This window comes from Erinaceus europaeus, chromosome 15, assembly GCF_950295315.1.
Source record: "Erinaceus europaeus chromosome 15, mEriEur2.1, whole genome shotgun sequence".
Classification (NCBI taxonomy): domain Eukaryota; kingdom Metazoa; phylum Chordata; class Mammalia; order Eulipotyphla; family Erinaceidae; genus Erinaceus; species Erinaceus europaeus.
This window is the reverse complement of record NC_080176.1, coordinates 32629386-32655738: the sequence shown is the minus strand read 5'-3', so window position 1 is coordinate 32655738 and position 26353 is coordinate 32629386. Positions and strand designations below refer to the sequence as shown.

At 43.7% G+C, this 26353-nt stretch overlaps 1 protein-coding gene across 2 annotated transcripts in view; it reads right to left on the bottom strand.

The window, feature by feature from the left end:
* Positions 1 to 26353, bottom strand: part of GALNT17 (polypeptide N-acetylgalactosaminyltransferase 17) — a 518762-nt gene that overhangs the window by 84509 nt on the left and 407900 nt on the right. For both annotated transcript variants that reach the window (XM_060173552.1, XM_007523650.3), the window contains one exon: positions 24818 to 24935. In XM_060173552.1, coding sequence (XP_060029535.1) covers positions 24818 to 24935 — 118 coding nt within the window. The remainder of the gene's footprint in view (positions 1 to 24817; positions 24936 to 26353) is intronic.

Sequence of the window (26353 nt, the reverse complement as noted above, 5' to 3'; positions counted from 1 at the left end):
AAGGTAGGCTCCACTGATGTTCAAACATTTCTTTGGCTTCTTTGACATCAGTAGAATGGACCTTTATTAGGCCCTGCATGTTTATTCTCATAGGAAGGAAGGGATTTGAATGTGTCTCAGAAATAAAAGATTCAAAAGTGTCTCAGTGCCAATGTCGAAAAATTCTGTGTGGCTTTCATTATTCCTTCTGATCACATCAAGGAAACACAGTGTTGTCTAAGCTCTAGAACTTTAAAATGTATGGAGTCATCAAGCAGATAGTGTGATTATTTCCCTTTTATACTTCCAACGAGGGGGAGAAAATCAGTTGCAGACTAGTCAAATGGATGGCTGTGGAGCAGACTGCAGCTCCACATGGCTGGTCATGAGAGAGAGGAACAGTTCATGCACAGAGGTGTCAGAGTTCAGGGCCACAGGCTGGAGAGTGCACTGCTTTGCCATGAGTATGAGTGTCTTTTTAAATTTTTTTTATATTTTCCAAAACAAAACAAACTATATATGACTTTAAGATCATAACTGACTAACCCACTCACCTTATTTCCACTTTGACTTCTTTCCCCCATCAGTGCAAAGAGTGGTCTTGCTGAGCTAGGTCAGTGTATATAACATGTAGGACATGACTTTCAAAGAAAAATAGCAAAGAGATCCCAGAGACATGCATGCTTAAACCTGGATTCTTCAGTTGGGTTTTGGGGTTGCTCTATTCTGGGCATCTTTCAGAGGATCCAGCCCACCAAAAATCTCACTGTGAAATTCTCTGGAACCCAGATCTACCTGCCTTGTATGCAGCTCTCCAGCAATGGTCTCTGCACTTCTTGCCTGGTTTGTTATCACTCCCACTGCTCTTCCCTGGTCTCCAGTTTTCTGAGTATCCACTTCAGCTCTGGTTCCCACTCAAGCCCCAATCTCTTCAGATGAGTTTTCAGACTTTTCCCCATTATCCACTTTCCTGATCCTGAAGCACTCAAATACCAACACCCTTTGTTCCCAGGACTCAGAGAGCTGGCAAAAGCACACACACACACACACACACACACACACACACACACACGTGTGTGTGTGTGTGTATATATATATATATATATATAATATTTATTTATTCCCTTTTGTTGCCCTTGTTTTATTGTTGTTATTGATGTCATCGTTGTTGGATAGGACAGAGAGAAATGGAGAGAGGAGGGGAAGACAGAGACAGGGAGAGAAAGATAGACACCTGCGGACCTGCTTCACCACTTGTGAAGTGACTCCCCTGCAGGTGGGGAGCTGGGGGCTCAAACCGGGATCCTTCCACCGGTCCTTGCGCTTTGCACCAAGTGCGCTTAACCTGCTGCACTACCGCCCGACTCCCAAGCATATTTTCCTCATGGCATTTTTTTTTTTTTGGCTTCCATGGTTATTACTGGACTTCTGTACCTGTATAATGGAACCTACTTTTTTCCTTTCTTTTCATTTTATAAGACAAGGAAAAATTGAAAGGACAGGGAGAATAGAGACAGAGAAGGAAAGGGAGACACCTGCATGACTGTTTCACTTTTCATGAAACTTCTCCCTTGCAAGTGGGAACTGGCAACTTGAATTTGGATCCTTGCACGTGGTAATGTGTGAACTCTATCAGGGCATCACCACGCCCTTTGGTGGCCATATTTTTTGGTAGAGTGTGAGAGACAGGAGGAAGAGAGTGGGGGAATAATACACAAAGAGAATGAGAGATACCTACAGCACTGTTCCACACCTTGTGAGGTTTCAAACCTCTATAGGTGGCAACTGGGGGCTTGAACAGAGCTCCTCATGAATGCTTCTAGGGCATCTTAAAAAGTAAAGACACAAAAATTAATGGCATTTCCCAGCCACACTCTTCTCAAAGATGTCTTAGGAATGGGGTTCCAAGGACAGATAACCTTAGCCTGCCTACTTGGCCATCCTCCAGGACAATAAGTAGCCAAGAGGCCCCAGACATCTGGTCACTTTCCAGTGGAAGCTATGAAATACAAGCATTTGCAGTTATGATTACTAATAGCTAAGATATCATGACAAATCATGAAATATGAACAGAACATTCACCTAACTATTGGGCCCCAAGCTGGACAGAGCAGCTCAGGACATGGCATTTAACAGGCTTCTGTAGCACAAGGCACAAAACAGTTATAGTCTAAGCAGAACAGGGACTTGTTGATTCCCACCCTACTTTCTGTGGAAATAATGGCAAATGGAAACAGACCAACCAGGCCAGGATGCCACCTTCTGGTCACCCTGCCCCAGAAACACAGAGCTATAAATCACTCACATCACTCCAATCTCAATTGGAGAGCAAGGTGTGAATTCAGGTTCACACTTATAAAGAATCAAATGATTGCTTTATTCCCAGGAAGATGAATGGGAATGACAGGATTTTCAGAGTTGTAAAAAATAGATGGATGTCTCCTATAAAATAACTCACAGATGCCTACAATAACTCACAATAGATCTGGCAGGCTGGGAGCAGGCGAGGGAAACTCCAGGCAGAACATAGCATCATTTCCAGTGGTGGAGTAAATGGTTTGGCTATTATCATAATACATTTTCACATGACAAATATATCTCCCCTTAATAGAAATGCATTAGGCACCATTTATAAAAAATATCAACATCACAGTTCTGTTTCTTGAACTATAACTTAGACATGGGTATAACACTATTTATGGATGAGGAAATCCAATTTCATGCTGTTTCAAACACATTTTGTTTATTACATAACTGCAGTTCTCTATTTGAGATAGTGTATCACGTGAGATAGATATATGGGGGTATTATCTAGCTACATGTCTACAAAGCAATTGTGAACATCAGAGCTATCACTGATGGAATTATTTTATGATACATCTTATAAACAGTAACATCCCAAGTACCCACTACATTATGGCTTCATGGTATAATCTGCTACACTCACCAGCATGAGCAGAAAATGAGGTGTTCTGGATGAACAAATGTTCTAAGTTATCAGTAAGTAAAAGCTTCCAAGAGCTTCGGAGCCAGAGGTATTTGAGTTCTGCCTCTTCTATGTATTAGCTGTAAGACCTCAGACAAATTACGTGCCTGATGTCAATTCCAGTATCATTGTAACATGGGATCTGTGGAGACTAAAGCACAAGGTTCTCTGGAGGACACAATAATCCAGTGTGTCTAAAGTCCAGCACAGTCTTGTATAGGGTTAGTGTCAATCAGGAGTTATTTTTAAGCACTTCTACTACACATTTAAAGCTAATGATATTTGTGGCACAGCAACCTGACAACCACTATGGAAAATAATCTGGAAGCTCCTCAAGAAATTAAAACTAGAGGGACTAGGGAAATAGCATAAAGTTGATGTAAATTATTTTCATGCCCGAGGCTCTAGAGTGTCTCATGTTCAATCCCCAGCACCACCATAAATCAGAGATAAACAGTGCTCAATTAAATAAACAAATAAGTAAAATATGATCCAGAAATCTTGCCTCTGGATGTCTAGGTAAAAAAATGAACATGGTGTTCCAGGAGGTGGCTCAGTAGATAAAGCACTGGACTCTCAAGTGTTAGGTCCTGAGTTCAATCCCCAGCAGCACATGTACCAGAATAATGTCTACTTCTTTCTCTCTCCTCCTATCTTTCTCATTGATGAATAAATAAAATCTTTTAAAAACTGAAAATGTAAATACACATATATTTGTATATAAACATTTTTCATATATAAATGAACATATAATATGCATATACAATTTTAATATATACTATACAGACCTATTCTGATGACATTGTAGGCCTGTTTTTTTAGTTCTTTCCTTCCTTCCTCTCTCCCTTCCTCCCCTCCTTCTTTCTTCCCTTTCCTTATCCTTATTCTCCCTTTTTTCTTTCTCCCCTTCCTTCCTTCCTTCCTTCCTTCCTTCCTTCCTTTTTTCCTTCCTTCCTTCCTTCCTTCCTTCCTTCCTTTCTTTCTTTCTCCCTTTCTTGCCTCCAGGGTTATCACTGGGATTCAGTGCTGCCACTATATATCCACTGCTCCTTGAGGCCATTTTTCCATTTTACTGGACAGGACAGAGATAAATTGAGAGAGGAGGGAGAGATGGAGAAGCAGAGAGAAAGACAGACACTTGCAGACCTGCTTCACCACTTGTGAGGTGTCTTCCTCCAGGTGGGGAGCTGGGGGGTTCAAACCGAGATCCTTGAGCATGTCCTTTGTGCTTTGTACTACATGCACTTAAACCAGTGTGTCACCACCCAGTCCCCCATCTTTTCTTTCTTTCCACCAGAGTTGCTGCTGGGACATGGTGACACCACTGTTTCTAGTAGCCATTTTCCCTTTTTATTTTATTTGATAGAAAGTGAGAGACAGAAATAAAGAGAAAGAAATGGAGGAGAGACACTTGCAGCACTGTTACACCATGTGTGAAGCTCACTGCTCTACTGGGGATCGAGGCTTGAATTTTTTTCTGCATTGTACTATGTTCTCTGCCAGGTGTGTCATCACCTGGTTCCCTAGAATATTAGGGGGTTTTTTAAACGCTTTTACACTTTTAGAGTTCAGAGAGTTCCCCTCCCCCAACTCCAAGGTTATTTTTCCCTCTGGCTGAGTTTTGGTATGTAAGGATTCAATTACTTAGCTTTGACAATAAACAAGATGGTTTTCTCATGCAAGGCTGATCTTCCATGGTTTTTCTGTAGTACTTGCTATGAAGCTCCTAGCTCAGATAACATGAGGACTCAGCTACACTGAAGGCAAACATGGACACACACACACACACACACACACACACACACGAGCTTGTGGTGTGTTCTAGAAAACAACAACCCAGGCCTATTGGGTCTCTGCAAGGTTGGTTGCTTGGATATTTAGGAAGTGAATGGAGAAATAAGCTGTGATGCAGACAGAAAGCTGATCCTTAAACTTCATTGCTGAGAAGAAATGAACTACCAGGGCTAGAGAGACAGATCACCAGGCAGAGTACATGTCTTGTCATGCACATGGACCAGATTTGAGCCCTGGCACCATATAGGAGGTGCTAGAGCACCAGTGGAAGCTCCAGTGTGGTGGTGTCTCTCTGTTTTTCTAGCCAGATGAAAAAACTGGCCTGGATGCAGTGAAATCACTCAACAAAACGAAAAAGAAAACAAACAAAAGACACACCATGGAAAGGCAATGGTGAACTTTAAATTCCTATTGCTTGAGAAGGCTACCTACTATAAGATTCTGGAAAAGGTAGAACTGTGGAGACAGCAAAAAATCCGAAATTACCAAGGGCTGGGCATAAAAGCACAAAGAACTTTAAAGGCAATGAAAATATACTCTGTAGTGACATAATAGATACATTTATCCAAATTCATAGAATGTGCAACCTCCAGCAGACTGTCAAGTAACTGATAGACTTTGGGTGATTAAGATGAGACCCATATGTTAATCAATTGCAATGAAAGTGGCATTCTGCTCAGAGGCTTTGAGAATGGAAGAGGAAAAGGGTGAGGGAAAGTCTGTACTATCTCCTCAAATTTGCTATGAACTTATAAAACATCTTTTTGAGGCCCCCAGAGCCACCCAGCACTGTGGTTTGTACAACTGACTTTCATATCCAAGATCCTAGAGGTCCCAAGTTCAATCCCTGGCACAACCATAAGCCAGAGCTGAGTAGTGCTCTCATCAAAAAATGGAAAAAAATCTCAAAGAAAATATTTATTCATTTACTTATGGGGGTGAGGGGAGAATGAACCAATATCACTCAGGCATATACAGTTCCAGGGATCTCATGCTTGCAAGTCCAGTACTTCAGGTATTGCCCACCCTCCTATAAAAATAAATTATGGGGAGTCGGGCTATAGCGCAGCGGGTTAAGTGCAGGTGGCGCAAAGCACAAGGACCGGCATAAGGATCCCGGTTCGAACCCCGGCTCCCCACCTGCAGGGGAGTCGCTTCACAGGTGGTGAAGCAGGTCTGCAGGTGTCTATCTTTCTCTCCTCCTCTCTGTCTTCCCCTCCTCTCTCCATTTCTCTCTGTCCTATCCAACAATGACAACAACAATAATAACTACAACAATAAAACAACAAGGGCAACAAAAGGGAATAAATAAATAAAATAAATATTTAAAAAATAAATAAATAATGAAATGTGATAAAACTTTAGATCAATGAAGTTTAATCAAATGACTTGTAATCTTCATAAAAAAGGGGAAAGAAAAAGTAAATCTTACTGTTCATTTCCTTGTTGCTCTGACAGTCTTTACCAAGATGCTGATATAATCACAAAAAAATAATAATTTTAAAGTGCAGAGTATTGATTAACAGAGATGTCTCTGTTAGATTATATGGCAAGAGCAAGAAAAACCATACAATGGATGGAACTGGAGGTGACTATGCTTAGCAAAATAAGTAAAGAGATGAAAGACAAATCACATGGCTTCATTCATGTTAAGAGAACTGATACACATGAATTTGCAAAACCAAACTGTCTCTAAGACTTTTTGATATATATATATATCACTTTGGAACACATAAAGAATATCCATATATATTCTTAAGTCCATAGTATCATAGAAGGGAGAAAAATACCTTATTCTCTGGTCACTTTAGAGGTTGCTATTGTACTCATTATTCTAGAAATGTTTAAATCAAAGGAAAGAATCAAACCTGCATCCTCTCTTTCCTGTTTGAATTATACTTCAATATCCAAACAGCTGATAAAATAAATTTTTTCTTTTTGAGCAGAAGAACTGAAGCTTGTAAACACAGGTTAACTGTAGAATTTAAGTATCACCAGGAGTTAATAAAATGTAAAACTAGGCAATGATCATTAGTGGCTGTTAGAACAGTTAGGGGAAAGGTTAATGAGAAACTTTATAATAAATGAGTCAAACTGACAATACATGAACCCAGCATGGAAACTTAACATCATTAGGAGTGAGACAATTTGACATCATGAATCTCCCCAGGTGATGGAGCAGGAAGTCCACAGCATCACCTAAGACATTCTTGCCAAGGACAGGAGAAAAAGGAGATAGGCAAAGAGGGAGAAAGGAAGAAAGGAAACTGAATCATATTGATTTTATTTCTTCTTCTTCTTCTTTTTTTTTGTTTCCCATTTATTTTCTAGGTAGAACAAAACTACACTATAGGCAAAAAAAAGAAGAAGAAGAAGAAGAAGAAGAAGAAAGAAAGAGTTTAAGGAGATCAAGAGGAGTTGATCTGGTCATGCAACAAAATTTTACAGGAAAAATAACTTAGTGTTTTCAACAAATGGCAAAATGAGTAGAATAAAGGGGAGAGGAGGAAATGGGAAATTTGCATTAGAACTTAGAACTTGCATGATGGAGGCTCTGGAAGCCCCATGTTCCATCCTCAGAACTGCATATGCCAAAGCTGAGTGGTGTACTAATCTCTTTGTGTTTGTCTGCCTGTCTCTCTCTCTTCTCTCATAAAAACAAGTAAATGAATAAATAAATAAATAAATAACCAGGAGATGGCTCATCCAGTAAATCACAGCATACACTCTTACCAACCATGAGAACATGGGTTCAGGCTCCCTGCCATCACATGGGGGAAGTCTCAGAAGTGGTGGAGAGGTGCTGTGCTATTTCTTCTTCTCTCTCTTCCTCTATCTCTCTCTCTTTCCCTGTCTCTTATTATTTAGGAGAGATAAATAGATAGATGATAGATAGATAGTTAGAGAGAGAGAGAGAGAAAATACTGGAGCAGAGAAATCTACAGGTGTGAAGTCCTAGCAATAACTCTGGTGGTAAAAATAAATCATTTTTTAAGTAAGAGGAAATCTATAATAAAAGATAATGTTGAGATAATTTGACCAAATGCAATATACAGAGAGAGATAGCATGATGGTTATACAAAGAGACTCTCTCATGCCTGAGGCTTCAAACTCTAGAGCTAAGTAGTGCTCTGGTAAAACAAACAAAACCAAATGCAATTCTTATTTAGATACTTATTTGAACAAATTCATTGTTAAGTCTTTCTATGATAATATAAAATACATATTTGCACATATTTTGAAATTACCACAGAAAGTCTGAGCCAAAGTATAAAAAAGCAGTCTTTATATGTTAGCAATGCACTCTGACACTTGTTTATATGAAATGACTTGATGCTTGGGAATTTGCCTTTTAAAAAAGTCATCCAGTAGCTGAAAAACAAGTAGAAAAATGTTGGAATTTGCTCAAGCTGAAATGACTAGTACATTTGGATTCATTAGGCTATTTTATTTTGGTGTCTGCTTCAAGTTTTTTCATAATATAATCACAAATTAAAATAAATGGAATTAACATAAAATGTAATGAGTGAATTCTTCTTGCTCCAATTGATCTGGTGTGTGTGCAGGGAGGTGGTGGTGGGGTGATAGTAAGAGACAAAATAGTCTAGACTCCTCTTTCACTGCAGGCAGAACTGCCAGACTGTACAAAATCAACAGGGCATAAATTCAGAAACTCTCTGGAAGCCATTTTAGTCTACATCTGGCATCCCAATGGTGGTTGACTTTTGGAAGATTTCTTAGGGAAGGCTTGTTTATTTGGGGCATGGACATACACGTGTATGCTTCTTGTTTTTTATTTGTTGTTGTTGTCACCTCTGGGGCTTCACCGACTTTTTCAGACAGAAAAAGAGATGTCAGAGCTTCCTCCCATGGATAGCACTCCAATGTGGTACACTGACAGCTCCAACCCAAATGTGACAAAGCTGGCAACCTCCCAGGTGAGCTATGTCACTGGCCCATATATGTAAAGTATTTTCCTACTGTTTTTATGAATATCTTTTACTTGCTGGAAATTATAGCAATCATTTGAATAAAGATAGCTAAATGACCCTGCTATTTAACCTAGAAGTGGCTTTAATTAACTTCCTCTTGCTAATTCTATGTCCTATGAATCATTATTCGGCACCATGGCATGTCATATAGTAATGAAAGCTGGTACTACATTTTTTTTTTGCCACCATGGTTATTGCTGGGACTCAATACTTTCAAGACTCCACTGTTCCCAGCTGTCACTGTTTTCTTTTAGACAATAACACACACACACACACACACACACACACACACACACACACACACACACACACACACACACGGGGGGGGGGCATGCTTTATAGTTCCACAGCTTTGGCTACAGAACTTGAGTGGGCTCCAACCTGCATTTCCATGGAAGCTGTTTCAGTGGGGCCAGGATCTATATGGCTACCCCTATGCTAAGGATCCCTTAAGGCCCCACAAGGGATCCGGCCAGGTGGGGAGCTGCATGGAGTCACAACTCTCCGGAGTCCAGGCTCACCCCTACCCTCATATGACACTATTCACAGGGCTGGGCACATATTAAATGGGTATATTTCAGTCCAAGAGTTGCCCAACCATCTTGGATTTGATGCTGGAAAATTTTAAGCTAGGATATAGTGGAGGTTATGGCATCCAGATGAAGCCAGAAAATCTTCAGTTCTTATGTAAATAGGAGTGGCCCTCCTTTGAAGTGGACTGGCTGAGTGAGGGCACCCTAGACATTTCAACAATCAGCTGGGTCAGGGGCATCTGCATAAGCAACCCAGGCCACCCAGACCAGTTCCATATGTAGATACTCCAGTTCCACACCTCAATGACCGGGAAGCTGTGCTCCTAGCATCCTGCTTAACCAAGCCTTCCCAGCCCCTGGAAAAGAAAGACCTGCATCCACCAATCTTGCGTGACCCCACAACAGAGGAACTGCCACTACCACCTTATGAATTCCGGGACACCCAGGGAGTGCCTGCGAAGTCATCATCACTGCCACTGAGCCAGCTAAAGACACACAACCAGGACTCTCCATACTCACCTACAACTACCTGCCCTACCTGCCTTTCACTATTACAGCCATCACCTCCAGTTGAAGCTGTTCCAAGCCATTTCAGCACCAACCCCTTTAAATAACTGACAGGGTAGATACTCCTCTCCATCAGACACCATCATTAATCCCATGCTCACTTCCCACATTGTTCCTGCTGAGAGTCCAAGCCAGCCAGAATGTATCTCAACCAGATGGCTCTTTCATTCAGGGGCCCTCCACATTCATCTATCAACCCTTCTCCACCACTGATCTTCTGAATTGGCATCACCAAACTCTACCTTACAGCAAGAAGCCACAGGCAATGATAGATCTCTTGGAATCAATTATGCAAACGCACCTCCCAAATTGGGGTGACTGCAGACAGCTCCTGACCACCCTCTTCAACACAGAAGAGTGACACAGTATCCTCACGGCCTCTAGGGAGTGGCTCCAGACAGGAACTCCTAGAGGAGTGATAAGGTCTGGGCAGAGGACAGGCCAAATTGGGACCCTAACACAGCAAAACAGCAGGCTTGCTTGGACTTGATGAGGGAAGCCCTACTCCAGGGGACCTGAGCAGGAGCCAGACAGGCCACAAATTTGACTAAAGTAGCAGACATCCTTCAGAAAGATGAGAGCCCAGGAGACTTTTATAAGAGACTGTGTGAGGCTTATCAGACCTATACACCTTTTGATCTGGAAGCCCCTGAGAACAAGACTATGGTAAACACAACCTTTGTGTCAGTCATATACAGATATTCGACACAGGAATGAACATTTCACAACTACTAGACATTGCCTCCAGAGTTGTTGCAAACTGTAAAACTGAGGCAAAACAAGAGACAGACATATAAAGACTATGGTAGCAACCATGGCAGCAGGCCTTGTAAAGGCGCAGGGTCAACAGACTCAAGAGAAAGGCTACAGGAATAAGCACAACAGAAGATCTTTTCTCAACAAAGATCAGTGCCATCACTATAAAGAAAAAAGGACACTGGAAGAATGACTGTCCACAAAGGAGTGTCCTAAAGATAGGGCAGGGCCTATCATGAGACATCTGATGTCCTAGTGATGACTCAATTTGAGGTCACAAATGGGAACACCCCTTGGACTATGACTCAGAATAGGACAGACAGGGCTCTTTCTCTATTAGCTCTTGAGACCCCATGGTCTCTCAGTAATGCTAGAGGGCTGTGACATAGACTTTATCCTTGATACTGGAGTAGCTATCTCAGCCAGTAGGCCCCCTGACCAAACAGACTGTCACCATAGTTGGGGCCACAGGAAGATCCCAGGCCTGTTCAAGGCATGGGAGTGTATGCTAGGAGGACATAGAATCCAACATCAATTCCTCTACATCCCAGACTGCCCAGCTCCCTTATTGGGAAGACACCCCCTGACAAAAGTTGGAACCCGCATAGAGTTTGGCACAGAAGATGAAGAGACCCCCAGGGTGATGACAGTTGAGATAACTCCTGAAAAATGGCAACTCCAGCTCTGCCAGCCACACCATGAAAATCAGGTATCGGCTGACCTCATCCAGGAATATCCACATGTGTGGGCTGAACCCAGCCAGTTTGGACTGGCAATGAGGCACCCCCCAGTGATGACAGAACTGAAGCCTGGGACAGTGCCAGTATGGGTGAGATAATATTCAATAGCCCGAGCAGGCTGGCTGGGAATTTCAACCCACATAGAGAGACAGCATGCTGCAGGGGTGCTGGTAGACGTACTGTCACCATGGAACACTCCATTGTTGCCAGTCAAGAAACCCCACTCACAGGACTAGGCCAGTACAAGACTTAAGAATAATCAATGAAGCCACGGTTACCATACATGTTGTGGTACCAAACCCGTACATGCTTCTGGGACTTGTGCCTCCTGACTCTTGCTGTTTTACCTGCCTTGATCTCAAGGACACATTCTTCTGCCTGAGGCTAACAGAAACAAGCCAGCTCCTATTTGCTTTTATCCAACTACGGGATACAAGACTCACCTGACATGGACACTGCTTCCTTGGGGCTTCAAAAATTCACCAACTATTTTTGGATAAGCTTTGGCTTAAGATTTAGAAGATTGCCAGCCACTGATTGTATAGTTCTGCAATACTTGGATGACCTTCTCCTGGCAGCCCCTTCACAAGAACTATGTAAACAGGGGGCCAGAGAACTCTTAGTTTCTTGCAAGAATGTGGCTACAAAGTGTCCAAGTAAAAGGCCCACCTCTGAAAGCCTGAAGTCACTTACCTGGGGTATTGAATCACCTAAGGACAGCGAGCCTTGGGGCAAGAGAGGCAGAAAGTCATTTGTGACATGACAGCACCAAAAGGAGAACATCCATGAATTCCTTGGGGCAGCTGGGTTTTGCCCCATCTGGATCCCAGGATTTGCTGAGATAGCAAAACCCCTATGTTGGGCTACAAGGCTCAGGAAAGAACCCACTCCAGTGGGGACCAGAAGAAAAAGCTTTCAAAGAACTGAAGCAGAGACTTGTCACTGCCCCTGCCCTTGGACTTCCTGATGTCTCCAAGACTTTCATCCCATTCCTCTGTGAAAAAGGAGGGGTAGCACTGGGTGTACTAACTCAGCAGGTGGGACCATGGGACAGATCAGTGGTCTGTTTATCCAGGAGACTGGAACCAGTCACCACCAGTTGGCCACCATGCTTAAGGACATTGGAAGCCACAGCTGTGCTGGTAAGAAAGGCAGACAAACTGTCCCTGGGACAAGAACTGACAGTAAAGGTACCCCACCATGTAACTACACTCTTAAATGGGGCATCAACAAAGTGTCTCTCAGGTGAGAGAGTCACTCAGTATCAGGCTCAACTGTGTAAGAATCCTCATATTCATCTGTCCACCATACGGACTATAAATCCTGCCACCTACCTTCTACCCATGACTGTGAAGAAATCGTGGATGAAGTATATTCTTCCAGACCAGACCTGAAGTACCAACCTTTACAAAAATATGATCTAGAGCTTTATACAGATGGTTGTAGCTACCTCCAGGAAGGGTGGCAGCACACTGGGTATGCAGTAACTACCCATGACAAAGTGATCGAGGCAGCCCCCATCCACACTACTGGTCAGCCCAACATGCTGAACTGAAAGCTCTGACAAGAGCCCTTGAGTTGGGAAAGAGATGAAGAATCAATATTTATGCATACTCCAACTATGTCTTTGCCACCCTGCATGTACACGGAGCGATCTACAAAGAACATGGACTGCTCACCACAGCTGGAAAAGAAATCAAAAACCAGGGAGAAATTTTTGCTCTTCTAGATGCTGTATGGGCACTAGCTCAAGTATCAGTCATTCACTGCCAAGCCCACCAGAGGGAAGTCACCAGGATTGCACAGGACAATGTTTTGCCTGACAGAGTTGCAAAAGAAGTAGCTAGGGAATCACTTAGCCCAGATAACAGCCCACTCCTGTTCCTGACAGAGGCATTGCAAGAGACACCTTCATATAGCTCCTACGTGAAAGGCTAGATCCAAAAAGAAGGGGTCAGGTTGGGTCACAATGGATGGTATATACTGCCTGATGACCGGCTAGTAGTACCAGAAACAGTAAGTTATTAAGTGATTAAACAATATCATGAAGTGACCCACATGGGAGCAACTGTTTTCTAACACCTCCTGAGCAAACAATTATTTGTACATCTCCTAGCTGGCAGCTCTGACTGTGGCAGTATGCAAGAAGTGTGTGACTTGTGCCAAAAACAATCCAAAACAAGGACTGGTCTTAGTCTGCACATATTTCAGATGGGTAGAGGCCTGTCCTACCTGAACAGAAAAGGCAAGAAAACTGGCAAAGGCACTGTTGAAGGACATTATTCCCAAATATGGGCTACCATCGAGTATAGGTTCTGATAATGGGCCAGCCTTTGTAACCCAAGTTGTTCAATAGGTGGCCAAACTTTTGGAAATAAAATGGCATTTGCACACTACATTCCACCCACAAAGCTCTGGAAGGGTGGAGAGAATGAACAGGACATTGGAAAACACATTAAGCAAATTCTGCCAGCAAACTTGACTGTTGTGGCCCCAGTTAATCCCACTAGCCCTGCTGTGAGCAAGGTGCACCCCCTGAAAAAATGGTCTCTCACCATTCGATATAGTTTTTGGACAACCACCTCCAATTATGAAGGTCTCAAGAGGAAACACCCATGAGATAGGAGAGCAGAGACGGAGAAAACAGATGGTACAACTGGGAAAAGTTATGAGAGACATCTCAATAACAGCTGGGGAAAAGATTGCAATCACTTTAGATACTCCGATTCATATGCTTTCACCTAGAGACTGGGTATGAGTGAGAACTTGGAAGAAAGAGCCACTATAGGCCATATGGGATGGTTACCATCAGGTGATTCTAACTACCTCCACAGCTCTTAAAGTTACAGGGAAAAAAGCCTGGATACACCACACCAGAGCAAAAGCAGCCCATCAACAAGAGTCATAGGTCAGTAAGAATGGACCAGTCATCCTGACCCTACAGATACTCTATGTAGATATCACAGAAATGAGCATCCAGACTTCTGCATGATCTCCCACATTACCTTCACTTCCAGATCTTCAAGTGGGACTTGGAACTATGTATCCCAGGCCAAGATTTGAGGAGTTAGAATGTGAGAGTCTAAGTGCATTTTTCTGTCCATATTTAAAGTGTGTTGCAGAGTTTGCCTGCACCTAAGAAAACAATGCATAAAAACAAAGTGTGTGAGCTGAAAAGACCTGATGGACCAGTTTTCCTAATTGGTTCCCCTGGACAGCCCCATTTCTTGGTTCCTTGCTTATACTGATTCTGACCCTGGGACCCTGTGTAGTAAGTGTGTCCCTATGATTTGTGACCAGACGACTAGAGGCAGTTAAGCTTCATGGTACATAGAAGATATGAGCCAGTCTCCTGAGGAAATATTTCCTGGGTACTTCAAGAGGAGGGAAAATGAAATAAAATGTTCCCCAATTGCACAGTGGACAGACAGGTGTGTCTGCTGTTCCTGCATTTCAGCAAACCTAGAGGACTAGAAATGTAACCAATCTGGTTAAATCATTTCGTTTGGCAGAATGTAGCCAACCAAATTGTATGTATCATTTTGTTTTCACTTGCATTTTGGCAACCCAGATTGGGTATGGAATGTAATCCACCTCATCCTTTGTCTTGTATGTACCTTGATGACTCACAATGTGACCAATGGGTTTGCACATTACCCTTGAACACACCTGCTTGGTGTACCTTGTAGCCAATCAAATATACCACCCTGTATCCAATCAGTGCACACTGCTCCCGGCTTGAAGGGTATATAAGTGGCTTTCCAAATCAGGCAGTTGGTTTAGTGTGGCAGAAGTCCATAGATTCTGGTGGTATAATAAAGTATCTCCCTGTCCTCCACGTGGTCTGGCCTCAGACTTGTCCTTTAGATCTGCAGTACCCTGGAGCTGTAACACTTGGAGCTGTTCTGCGGATATTTTCTGTAACAGTCCCAGTGATAACACTAGTGGCAACAAACTTGAGATATTTTCCCAAAAACATTTCAGGAAAAAAAAAAGATGGAGAAACTTCAAAATTCAAACAAAACCCTGTTGGGACCAAAAGAAATCTCACACAGTATACCATGGATTTGAAGCCCACCACCACATGCACACACCATAGATGTATGCCCCGTGGACTGAGAAGGAGTACTATGGTGTCTTCTCCCTCTTTCACAAGCTCTTTTAAAATGTTACTATTTATTCATTTATGGGATGCATTGGATCGACCTTCCCGTGGTGCATCCCATGAGTACCCATTCATTGGGGAAACTGACGATCCTTCCTAGACGACTGAATCCACATGGATCCCAGTCACTTTCAAAGCCAGCAACAAGCAGCTCATGACAGCTTTCAAGCTGTTGGTCCTGCTCTTAATGTTGAGGGGCTGTCCTTTGCCAAACACGTTCTTATTGGTCAATTGGCGATACAGCATCAGGCAGATGTCATTTGCCTACAAGAAACACATATAGCAGTCGATGAAGCTGCTCGATTCACCATCAGTGGATTCTATTTAATATGCTATAATCTCCATCCTAAACACGGCCGAGCCATCTACGCCAAATCGTATCTTGCGGACATTTACTATACTGCCTCTTCGACCTTCTATGACTCCATTACTATTGGAACTAATCAGCTCGTCAACGTATATAAGCCTCCCAGTGCCTCATGGGATAATGAGGTCCTGCCTAGCTGGAATCACCCAGCCATTTACGTTGGAGACTTTAATAGTCATCACCAAGACTGGGGATATTCTTCCACTCGTGCTGACAGCTCTATCTTAGCCGACTGGGCTTCAGCGAATGACCTCTCCCTATTATACGATCCTAAACAGCCAGGCTCTTTTCACAGTGCTAGATGGAATAAAGACTCGTCACCCGACCTGTGCTGGATTAGCACAGTCAACGGCCAAGCCTTTTCCGCTACGAGACAAGTTCTCAAGGACTTCCCGCACAGTCATCACCGCCCAGCTATCATCCACATATCATCTCCAGCTCCCACTGATTCTGTGCTTGGAGAAACTAAGATGGAACTTTCGAAAAGCAAACTGGCGTCTGTTCAGTGATCTTACCAACAAATCTATTCCTGCAATTCCAATTAACTCTGTCCCCTCTGAAGATTCCTACAGGCGCTTCCGCCAAGCCATCTTCAAAGCAGCTTCCCAAGCTATTCCTCGTGGGAGACGTGCTAACTATACACCTTGTCTTGATGCTGAATGCGAGCAACTACTAAAGCAGTATGATGAGTCGGGCGACCCAGATGTGGCCGACCATCTCATTGCCTCCCTGGATGCAGCACGCCAAGCCCACTGGCAACAACTCACAGAAAGTCTGAACTTCACCCACTCAAGTAGGAAGGCCTGGAAGCTTCTTCATAGTCTGGGTGCCGGTAGCCAACCTTCTCCTGTCTCCCATCCTCCCGTATCTCCAAACTCAGCGGCCAGCCACCTAACTCAAGTTGGACGTGCTAAGATCGACCCAGTCTGGAAAAGAGAAATTTCCCATGAGTGGTCATCCCACTTCCGTTTATCTTGTCCATCTCCAAAACTCTCTCCCTTTACACTGTCTGAACTGGAAGACGCTTTGAAGAGGGTTAAACCGGGAATGGCTGCTGGCTATGATAACATCACCCCAGAACTCATTCTTAACTTGGGCCCTGCGGCAAAGAAGTGTCTCACTACATTCCTGTCCCACATCTTGGAATCCGAATCTATGCCCGAAATTTGGTGTCGTGCGAAGATAATAGCAGTTTTGAAACCAAAGAAAGACCCAACATTGGCCGCCAGCTATAGACCAATTTCTCTCCTCTCCATGTGTTACAAACTCCTTGAGAGGCTGCTTCTGTCACGAATTTCTCCTCTTACAGAGAAATTCCTATCACCCGCCCAAGCTGGTTTCCACCCAGGAAGATCTACCTGCGAACAAGTCCTGACCCTCTCAACTTACATTGAAAATGGATTCAAGAAGAATTTAAAGATGGGTGCTGTCTTTGTTGATCTCACAGAAGCCTATGACACGGTCTGGCATCGTGGTCTCCTAGTCAAGATCTCAAGATGCCTGCCTCCATGGGTGGCCAACACTATATCATTTCTTCTCCAAAACAGAAAATTCCGGGTGCATCTGGGTGACAAGTCTAGCAGATGGAGACTTGTCTCAAGTGGCCTCCCCCAGGGCTCTGTTCTGGCTCCTACGCTATTTAATATTTACATCAATGACCTTCCAGAAACTTCTTCAAGGAAGTTCATTTATGCCGATGACATCTGCTGTGCAACTCAGGCATCCAAGTTTGACATCCTCAAGGAAACACTCACGAAAGACATGTCTCTGATATCTGATTACTGTAAAAAATGGCGACTCATCCCTAGCACTGCAAAAATGGTATCATCTGTTTTCCATCTACACCATGCCTCGGCCTCGCGTGAGCTTAATGTGTAGCTTGACGATACGAGAATCCGGCATGAAGCCCAGCCAGTCTATCTTGGTGTTACTCTCGATCGCACCCTGTCATTTCACGAACATCTCATAAAAACTGCAGCAAAGGTGGGCGCGAGGAATAACATCATTGCAAGACTGGCCAGCTCCTCATGGGGCACGAGCGCTTCCACACTACGATCATCATCTCTGGCATTATGCTATTCCACTGCAGAATACTGTGCCCCAGTATGGTTCCGTAGCCCCCATGTCCACTTGGTCGATTCCAAATTATATTCCTCCATGAGGATAATTTCTGGAACCATCCGTTCCACCCCAGTTCCATGGCTGCCAGTTCTTAGCAACATCGCCCCACCAGATATTCGTCGGGATGCGGCATCATCTAAGTTCATTTCCCACGTCTACGCTCGACCGGACCTGCCAATATACGCGGATATCTTTGCCCACCCTGTCCAACGCTTGATGTCTCGTCATCCAATCTGGTCCCCTACGCCTACACTGAACTTCTCTGTTCCAGACTCTTGGAAACAGAGTTGGCAGTCAGCTGAGGTAAAGAACAAATACCTCATCACAGACCCCTGCAAGCATCAACCCGGCTTTGACCCAGCATGTTATAATTGGGCCCTCCTCAATCGCTATCGAACAGGCCATGGTTGGTGCGCCACTATGTTCCATCGCTGGAGAGCCATAGACGACCCGAACTGCCCCTGCGGCTACAGACAGACTATGACCCACATAGTCAACGACTGCCACCTCTCCAGATTCAAAGGAGGTCTCGAAACTTTACATCAGGCTCAACCTGACGCTGTTGACTGGGTATGGAAGAAGGGCAAACGCCAGAAGAAGAATAAGAATTTATTCATTTTTTTCATTTGATAGAGAGAAGGAAATTTAGAGGGGAGGGGGATCTAGAAAGGTAGAGAAACAGATGTCTGCAACCCTGCTTCACCGCTGATAAAGCTTCCCCCCATGTAGGTGTGGACTGGGGACTTAAAAATGGGTACTTGCATAGGGTAATGTGTGCTTAACCAGGTGTGCCACCACCCAGTCCCTGCTTTTTTTTTTTTAACCAGTTTTTTTTTTTCCAGGTAAAGACAGAGAGTCAGAAAGAGGTGATGAGTCCACAGCACTGAATTTTTCTCTGATGCTGTGGGTGCCAGGCTGAAACCTGGATCATGCACATGGCAAAGTAGCACACTATCTAATACAAAGAGACTCTCATGCCTAAGGCTCCAAAGTTCCAGGTTCAATCTCCCAAACCACCATAAGCCAGGACAGGGCAGTGCTATGGGGGAAAAAAAAGTAAGAAGGAAATTATGTTGTGTGTGAATGTGTTCTGTAGACACCTATCACAGGGATGCATGAGAAATTGTTCCCATGTGTCAACAACTTTATTGTATGCCACTAATGTCTCAATAAAATGATATGCAAAAGAAAAATATATAAAAGTTAAGTGAACCGTATGTGTATACTCAAATGTAGATGATAAGCACCTTAGTTCATATGAATGGAGAATCTCTCAGGTCATTTCACCTGTGTCTTTTTATGTTTTTAGAAACAGATAAAACTATTTGCCAGCCTTCTTTCATTATCTATTCTTTCCCTTTTTATAAATATTTTTTTAATGTAGAAACTGGGCCTAGAGATGGCTCAGCAGTACCCAGACCCTGAGCTCACTACCCCCCACACCCCCCTGTGAGCCTGTAGAATGGACAAAGGCAGCTCCACTCTCCCTCACTCTCATTCTCTGATAGATGCCACTGACTCAGACCCCTGATGCTATCATCACCACTGAGTTTCTGGCCCCAAGCATCAGGGTCCAAGGGTACCCCAGAGTAGAGACCTAGGAGGTATCCTGCACATTCTTCTCTGACTCATTCCCCAGGGTTGGCCATCAGCCTACTGAAGGGTCCTCTGAAGCTCTCCATACATGTGCCTACTTCACCCAGGGCTCACCTGGGGGCTCCCTTGCATTCTCCCCTTCACTGTCTCATGAACTCATCTGCTTCTAGGATACTCCCTTTTACTGCTTTCCTAAGGGTGGGTTTACAGTTCAATTGCTGATACATGGGTACAGTTTCTCATGTCACAATGATAGGTATCTGAAAAATGCTCTCTGCCCCCAACTTGAGTCCTTTTCCACCATCATGCCCCAGGACCCTGGAGTCTTCCGCCCTACTACTTTCCTAGAGTCCTTTGCTTTGGTGCAATACATCAAACACAGTCCAAGTTTTACTTTGTGTTTGAGATAATCCCATATCGATCCTTCTCTTTCTGGCTTACCTCACTTATCCTGATTTTTTTTTTTAATTTCTTTATTTGGGGATTAATGTTTTACATTCCACAGTAAATACAATAGTTTGTACATGCATAAAATTTCTCAGTTTTTCACAAAACAATACAACTCTCACTAGGTCCTCTGTCATCCATTCTGGACCTGTACTCTCCCCCACACCCACCCCAGAGTCTTTTACTTTGCTTTAATATACCAACTCCAGTTCAGGTTCTACTTGTGTTTTGTCTTCTGATCTTGTTTTTCAACTTCTACCTGAGAGTGAGATCATCCCAAATTCAAACTTCTGTTTCTGACTTATTTCACTTAACATGATTTCTTCAAGCTCCATCCAAGGTGAGCTGAAAATGGTGAAGTCACCATTTTTAATAGCTGAGTAATATTCCATTGTGTATACAGACCACAACTTGCTCAGCCACTCATCTGTTGCTTCCAGGTTTTGGCTATTACAAACTGTGCTGCTATGAACATAGGTATATACCTCACTTAACCTGATTAGGGGCTTGGTGGTGGCACACCTGGTAAAGCACACATGTTATCATGCACAAGGATCTGGGTTCAAGCCCCAAACTCCCACCTGCAGGAAGGGAAGCAAGTAGTCAAGCAGTACTGCAGGTAGGTCTCTTTCTCCCCCCCCCCCATATCTCTTCCACTCTTTCTTTCCCTCCCCTCTCAATTTCTCTCTGCCTCTATCCTAAATAAACTAAATAGTTTTTAAAAAATAAATTAAAATATGTGTTTATTTTATGAAATAAAAGGAGAAAGAGAAGGCAAAAGAGACCAGAGAACCACCTGCTTCTGCATATATGGGGGTCTCATGCACTCAAGCCCTATGCTGTCTATACTCTCTGAGTCACCTTCCCAGCCCATGGGATGAGTTTCTTAATAATGTATTTATCATCTAAATTATCTGACAGTATAACATCACGTACAATTAAAGAAGAAAGGGGCTGGAGTGATAGTTCACCAGCATGCCCTGCCCACATTTAAGCCCTGACACCACATGGGGGTACTATAGCACCAGGGGAAGCTCTGATACTATGCTATCACTCCTTCTAGCCATATTTCTGTCTGAAGGAAAACAGTGTGCAGAATTGGTAAAGTTACCTTGCATGTGCAAGGTCCTGACTCCAAAATTAATAATAGCAATAATGACGAAAAAGCATAAACCAAAGTAAACCATAAATAACTTCATGCAAAAGAAAATGCTGTTACCAGCCATCTGGTCCTGCACCTGAACTTGGGGGGTGGGTAGGGGAGTGGACTAGTGCCTCAGGACCTAGCTGAGAGAAGCAAGCTAACTGTGGATCAGTGGCAGCCCTGAGGGGCAGCCCAATGGGGCTCTTGAAATTTGTGGTCTCTGACCTGGGCTCTTTTTCTGATCAAAGGCATTTATTCCAGAAAGCTGCCGGAGGCTGGAGTTTAGACCAGTGACTCTTAAGTTTGAGTGCATAACAGAATCAATCTGATAGCTCATTAAAACACAGAAAGCTGCCATACCTGAGAGAATGCCCCACATCTGAAAGGACAGAAACAAAAAGTTCCAGCAAGGCTGTGGCTATAAAGGGACACATCTAAACTATTGATAGAAATGTAAATTGGTCTATCCCCTATGGAAAAGGTTGGGAGACTCTCCAGAATATTAAAAATGGATGTTCCTCCAAAGTAAAAGTCTCTGGGGGTGGGGGCAAGGGTTCAGGTCCTGGAACATGATGACAGAGGAAGACCTAGAGGGAGTTGAATTGTTATGTGAAAAACTGAGAAATGTTACATGTATACAAACTATTGTATTTTACTGTTGACTGTAAACCATGAATCCTCCCCAATAAAGAAATTTAAAAGAAATTGGACCTACCAGATGCTCCAACAATTCCTGTCTTAGGCATTTATCCAAAGAATACAAAAACACTCATCTAAAGACATCTACACACACCTATGTTCATAGACGTGCTATATAGTACCCCCATGTGGTCTCAGGGCTTAAATGTAGGCAGGGCATGCTGGTGAACTATCACTCCAGCCCGTTTCTTCTTTAATTGTGGGTGATGTTATACTGTCAGATAAAAGTTAGATGATAAATACATTATTATCTGTTTAGCCAAAATATGGAATTGACCTTAATGTCCAAGAACAAGTGAGAAGTTAAGAGAGTTTTGATCTTGATCCACAATGGAATGCTGCTGAGCAGAAGTAAGAAATGGCAAACTTTTCTGCTACAACATGGAAGGAAGGTAGGTAATCATGTTAAGTGAGAGAAGTGAGAAGAAGAAAGACCACTACTGGATGGTCTCACTTAGAGATGGGATCTGAGCACCAAGGCAGGAAAGAGAGAGGGTTAAATTTTAATAACCTGTATTTATTTTAGCATATCTAAAGGCTCAAAAGGAACAGAAAGGAAGTGGGCTAATGGATGTTGGGGGCCTAGTCCCCTGTGGTGGAGGAAGATGATAATCTGGGGAACAGAGATGTACTGACCCCCCCCAACATATAACAGTCTTATCAATCAACATTTTTGTCAACCAGGTGATCTAAAAACAAAACAAAGCACATCAGGGAGCCTCACCCAGAAGCTCTGTTTTACCATGTCAGGGTGAGACTGAGAACCTGCCTCAGCACGAGGTTCTGCTAAAGTCAGTGCAGCTGGTCACAGGCCACTGTGCAAACTCAGAATGTTGGGTGGACTCAGTTGCAGGGACCCTGAGCCAACTCAACTCTGTGGAGGAGTGATCATGACCTATCAGAAGTAAGAAGCATGTAGGTGCTGGGCATGGTTGGTCCTTCTGAAAGAGATAGAGGGTGGCACCTATGCCCTGCTCAACCAGCACTGACCAAGGATGTGCATAGAATGGCCAGGGGGCTCGTGAACATCCATCACAGTAGTGGAACTTGCTGGTCAATGAGATGAGGCAGAAAGTGCTGATAGGATGGGCTGAGCTGGAGGCTACAGTCCAGAAACCACTTTTCCTCCTTCACAGTGGAGGGCTGGAACCTTCACTAGTCTTTTGGGGGCTGAGAGAATCTCTCACTCAGGACCCTAATGTCTCTGTGAGTGTGAGTGACCTTGTCCTGCCACAGCCAATGACAGAGGGTTTCCCATAACATGGCCTAAGTGGCCAACAAATAGGGGGGTCCCTCCTGACCCCATGACCCCTCCAACTTTATGCCTGCCTCCAGAAGCACAGCAGTCTGTCAGCACTGCTTCACCATCACTGGCTTCCTCCTCAAAGTACATATAATCATTCAGATCCCCATTATCTTAAAATGATTTCTTTCTTTCTTTTTATAGACACAGAGAAATGGAATGAAAGTGTCCACAGTACCAAAGCTTCCTTCAGTGCAGTGGAAGGCAGGTTTGAACCTGGTCATGCAAATGGCAAAGCAGTTCACTACACAATGAGGTATTTTCACCAGCTCCCTTATCTTAAGATTGAAAATGAAAGTAACACCCTATCTCTCTATACAAAGGGCACTTCAGTTCCCTTCTGGCACAGATAAGTCCCTAGGGCCAGTTTTGATCTCTCATCCAGCCATCAAGGCAAATTACCCACCTTCCAAATTACCACAGATTTGATTCTCAATGACCACTTAGCCACTGGCCCACTTATTCATTTATAATCTGCCCAACCATCATCCCAGCAGACACAAAACTATTAAGTCATGTGTTAGGCATGGTCCTCTTAATACTTGGGGTGAAAAGGTGATTCCCTCTAAGATTTGGGTCCCCCAAACCTTGTAGCCTGGTACGGCAGAGGTTGAGGACAACAGCCATAAGAAGAAAATGGAAGTTCTCTGGCATTCTAGAAGGTACTGAGCATGGTGCTGTGGACATATAGAAAAACCCATTCTGACATCAGCACCCATTCTTTGGGGAGGTGTTCTAGGCAAGAGAACTAAGCCCACTGTTAACTGAGAGTTTTGGGGTTACTAAAAAAGACTCCCAGACACACATACAGCCCCTGTTTTTTCTGGTTTATCTTAATTCTAAAGCAAAGTTTGCAATATACAAATGGTTTTCAACATTTCCTTCACAGTAGAATTTGTCTTACAAACAAGACCTGAAGCAAAGTTGATTACATAAAACACAGATGTAGGTGGTAGATTAGGGCTCTGGGGAACAAGGTAAGGGGTGGGATAGAGAAGTATTAGGGTGCATGATTGTGGAAACAGGCCTAGGTTGAGAAAGAGAGTATTTTGCAGACATCTATCACAAGGAGATGAGAAATTAGACTCATGTATCAACAACTGAATTGTAAACCATTACCCTCTTCCTGCCCCCAATATGTGGGGAAAACATGGAAGTAGGGGGCTGCAAGAGGCACATTCTGTGACCCCTTGTTACCCTCTACCCACATGCCACCTTGAGCATCTCTTAGAAAAGGGAGGGTCCTACAGAACAGAGCCTTCTTCCTTTGACATCTAAGAGTCTATGGTGTACATGAACTGTCAAAATACATGGAAAAGAAATATTCACTTTAGATGAAAGAAAATCTAAGGGAGAATGGGAGTAGATGTAAGTGGGAACCAAGCTCCCCAATGTCCTGAGGGGTGTATTAGGCACAAAGCTGATTGTGCAGCCAATAGTAAAGGGAGGGCCAGGTCTCCCCACTTCTAAGGATGGGTGAACTTCCCCAGGGATGGGATAAAGTAGACAGCTCTGTGACCATCTGTCTCTTCACCAGCTAAAGAACTTTAAATACACATGAAGGGTGGTCAAGCAGCTCTGCTCACAAAGATGAATATAACACAAGGACAGGACAATGTGTGACAAACCTTGATTCCAAGTTCAATATTTTCTCCTCCGTAGACATCCATTCCAGGGTCCAGAAGACCAATTTCACCAAAGAACTTCCGATTGACCACAAAGGAGCAGCCAATCATTGCTGGTGTCCTGGGAGAAGGAGAGGGGGAGGGAGAGGGGGAAGAGAAGGAGAGAGAGATGAGTTAAAGTCATGCTATGTGCATACAAAATGATGATGATGATGTTTATGATTTTTGGGGACTCCATGCCTACAGGATGTTGTTAAAATTCGTAGGCTCTTGCCGGCCGGGTTGGCTTCGCGGGCGGGTAACAGAGACGCGGAGACAACGGCTGGGCAGGGCAGCTGTATTTCTTTATTCAGGAACAACGATTCATAAACTAAGACAAACTAATCACCAAACAGAACTCCGCTGTCTCTTTGCGGCGGCGCAAGCACTCTCCCTTACTCTTGAACTCAGGAACCATCTCTTACTCTGGAACTCAGGAACCCAGGAACTCTGTCTCTCTGGCACTCTCTCTTACTCTGTAACTCTGAAACTCTCGAACTCAGGAACTCAGGAACTCTGGCACTCTGGCACTCTGGAACTCTCGTACTTGAGAGCCCTCTGAAACTCTGGCACTCTCGAACTCAGGAACCCTCTCCCGGGGGGTTCCTTTGGGGCGGGGCCAAGCGGGCCTCAAAATTAGCAGGCCTGATCCAATTCTCTTGGCGGGGGGAGGGCTAGAACAAGCCAATGTAAAGCATACGACAACAGGATACCACTACTCCTGGTGGACATTCTTTTCTTTTTGACAGACGGTGAGAGGCAGAGAGAGAGAGAGACAGAAGAGCATTCCTCCTCTGCAGAAGCACCCATGTAGTGGCCTCAGGGTTTGCACCCAGGACCTTATGTATAGCAATGTGTATGCTTTAGTGCTTTACTGGATGATGCATCCCTTGTCCCCTACAAAAGATCTTATTCAATCAACAGAAAGGAAATGATTTGCCATTTGACCACTCAGATGGGCCATGAGGGCATAATGTTAAGTGAGGTGAGTCAGACAGAGGAAGAAGAGTACTGTTTTACATGTGAAATTTATAAAGGCTGTTGTTATTTAACTTAAAATGGGTGTGGTTGGGGGCTGCTGCACATAAAAGGATTCACAGTGGGGAGCTGGAAACTGGTTTAAACAATACAAGGTTTAAGAGGGTGAAACAGGTAAAAGGCAAAATAAGCACTTATTGTAGGAACTGAGCAAAAAGAAATTAATGTAAGATGGTAAATAACGAGACAAATGAACCTAGTCTCAGGAAACCCAAGGGTTAAGTAGACAATTATAAGACAAGCCTGTCCCTGAGGAAGAAAGCAATTCTCAGGAGTTAAAGTTGTAAACAGAGACAAGCCTGGGAGTCTAGAAGGCAGGAGATAAATCCAAGGACAGACTCTGAGAAAACAGTCTGGGAGCCTAGGGTCAGGAAAAGGAGATAACCTCGAGGTCAAAGAGACCCCCTCCCCTTCCCTGCACCTGGGGACTATAGATAACTACTGTTGTAAAACTGTCATTGT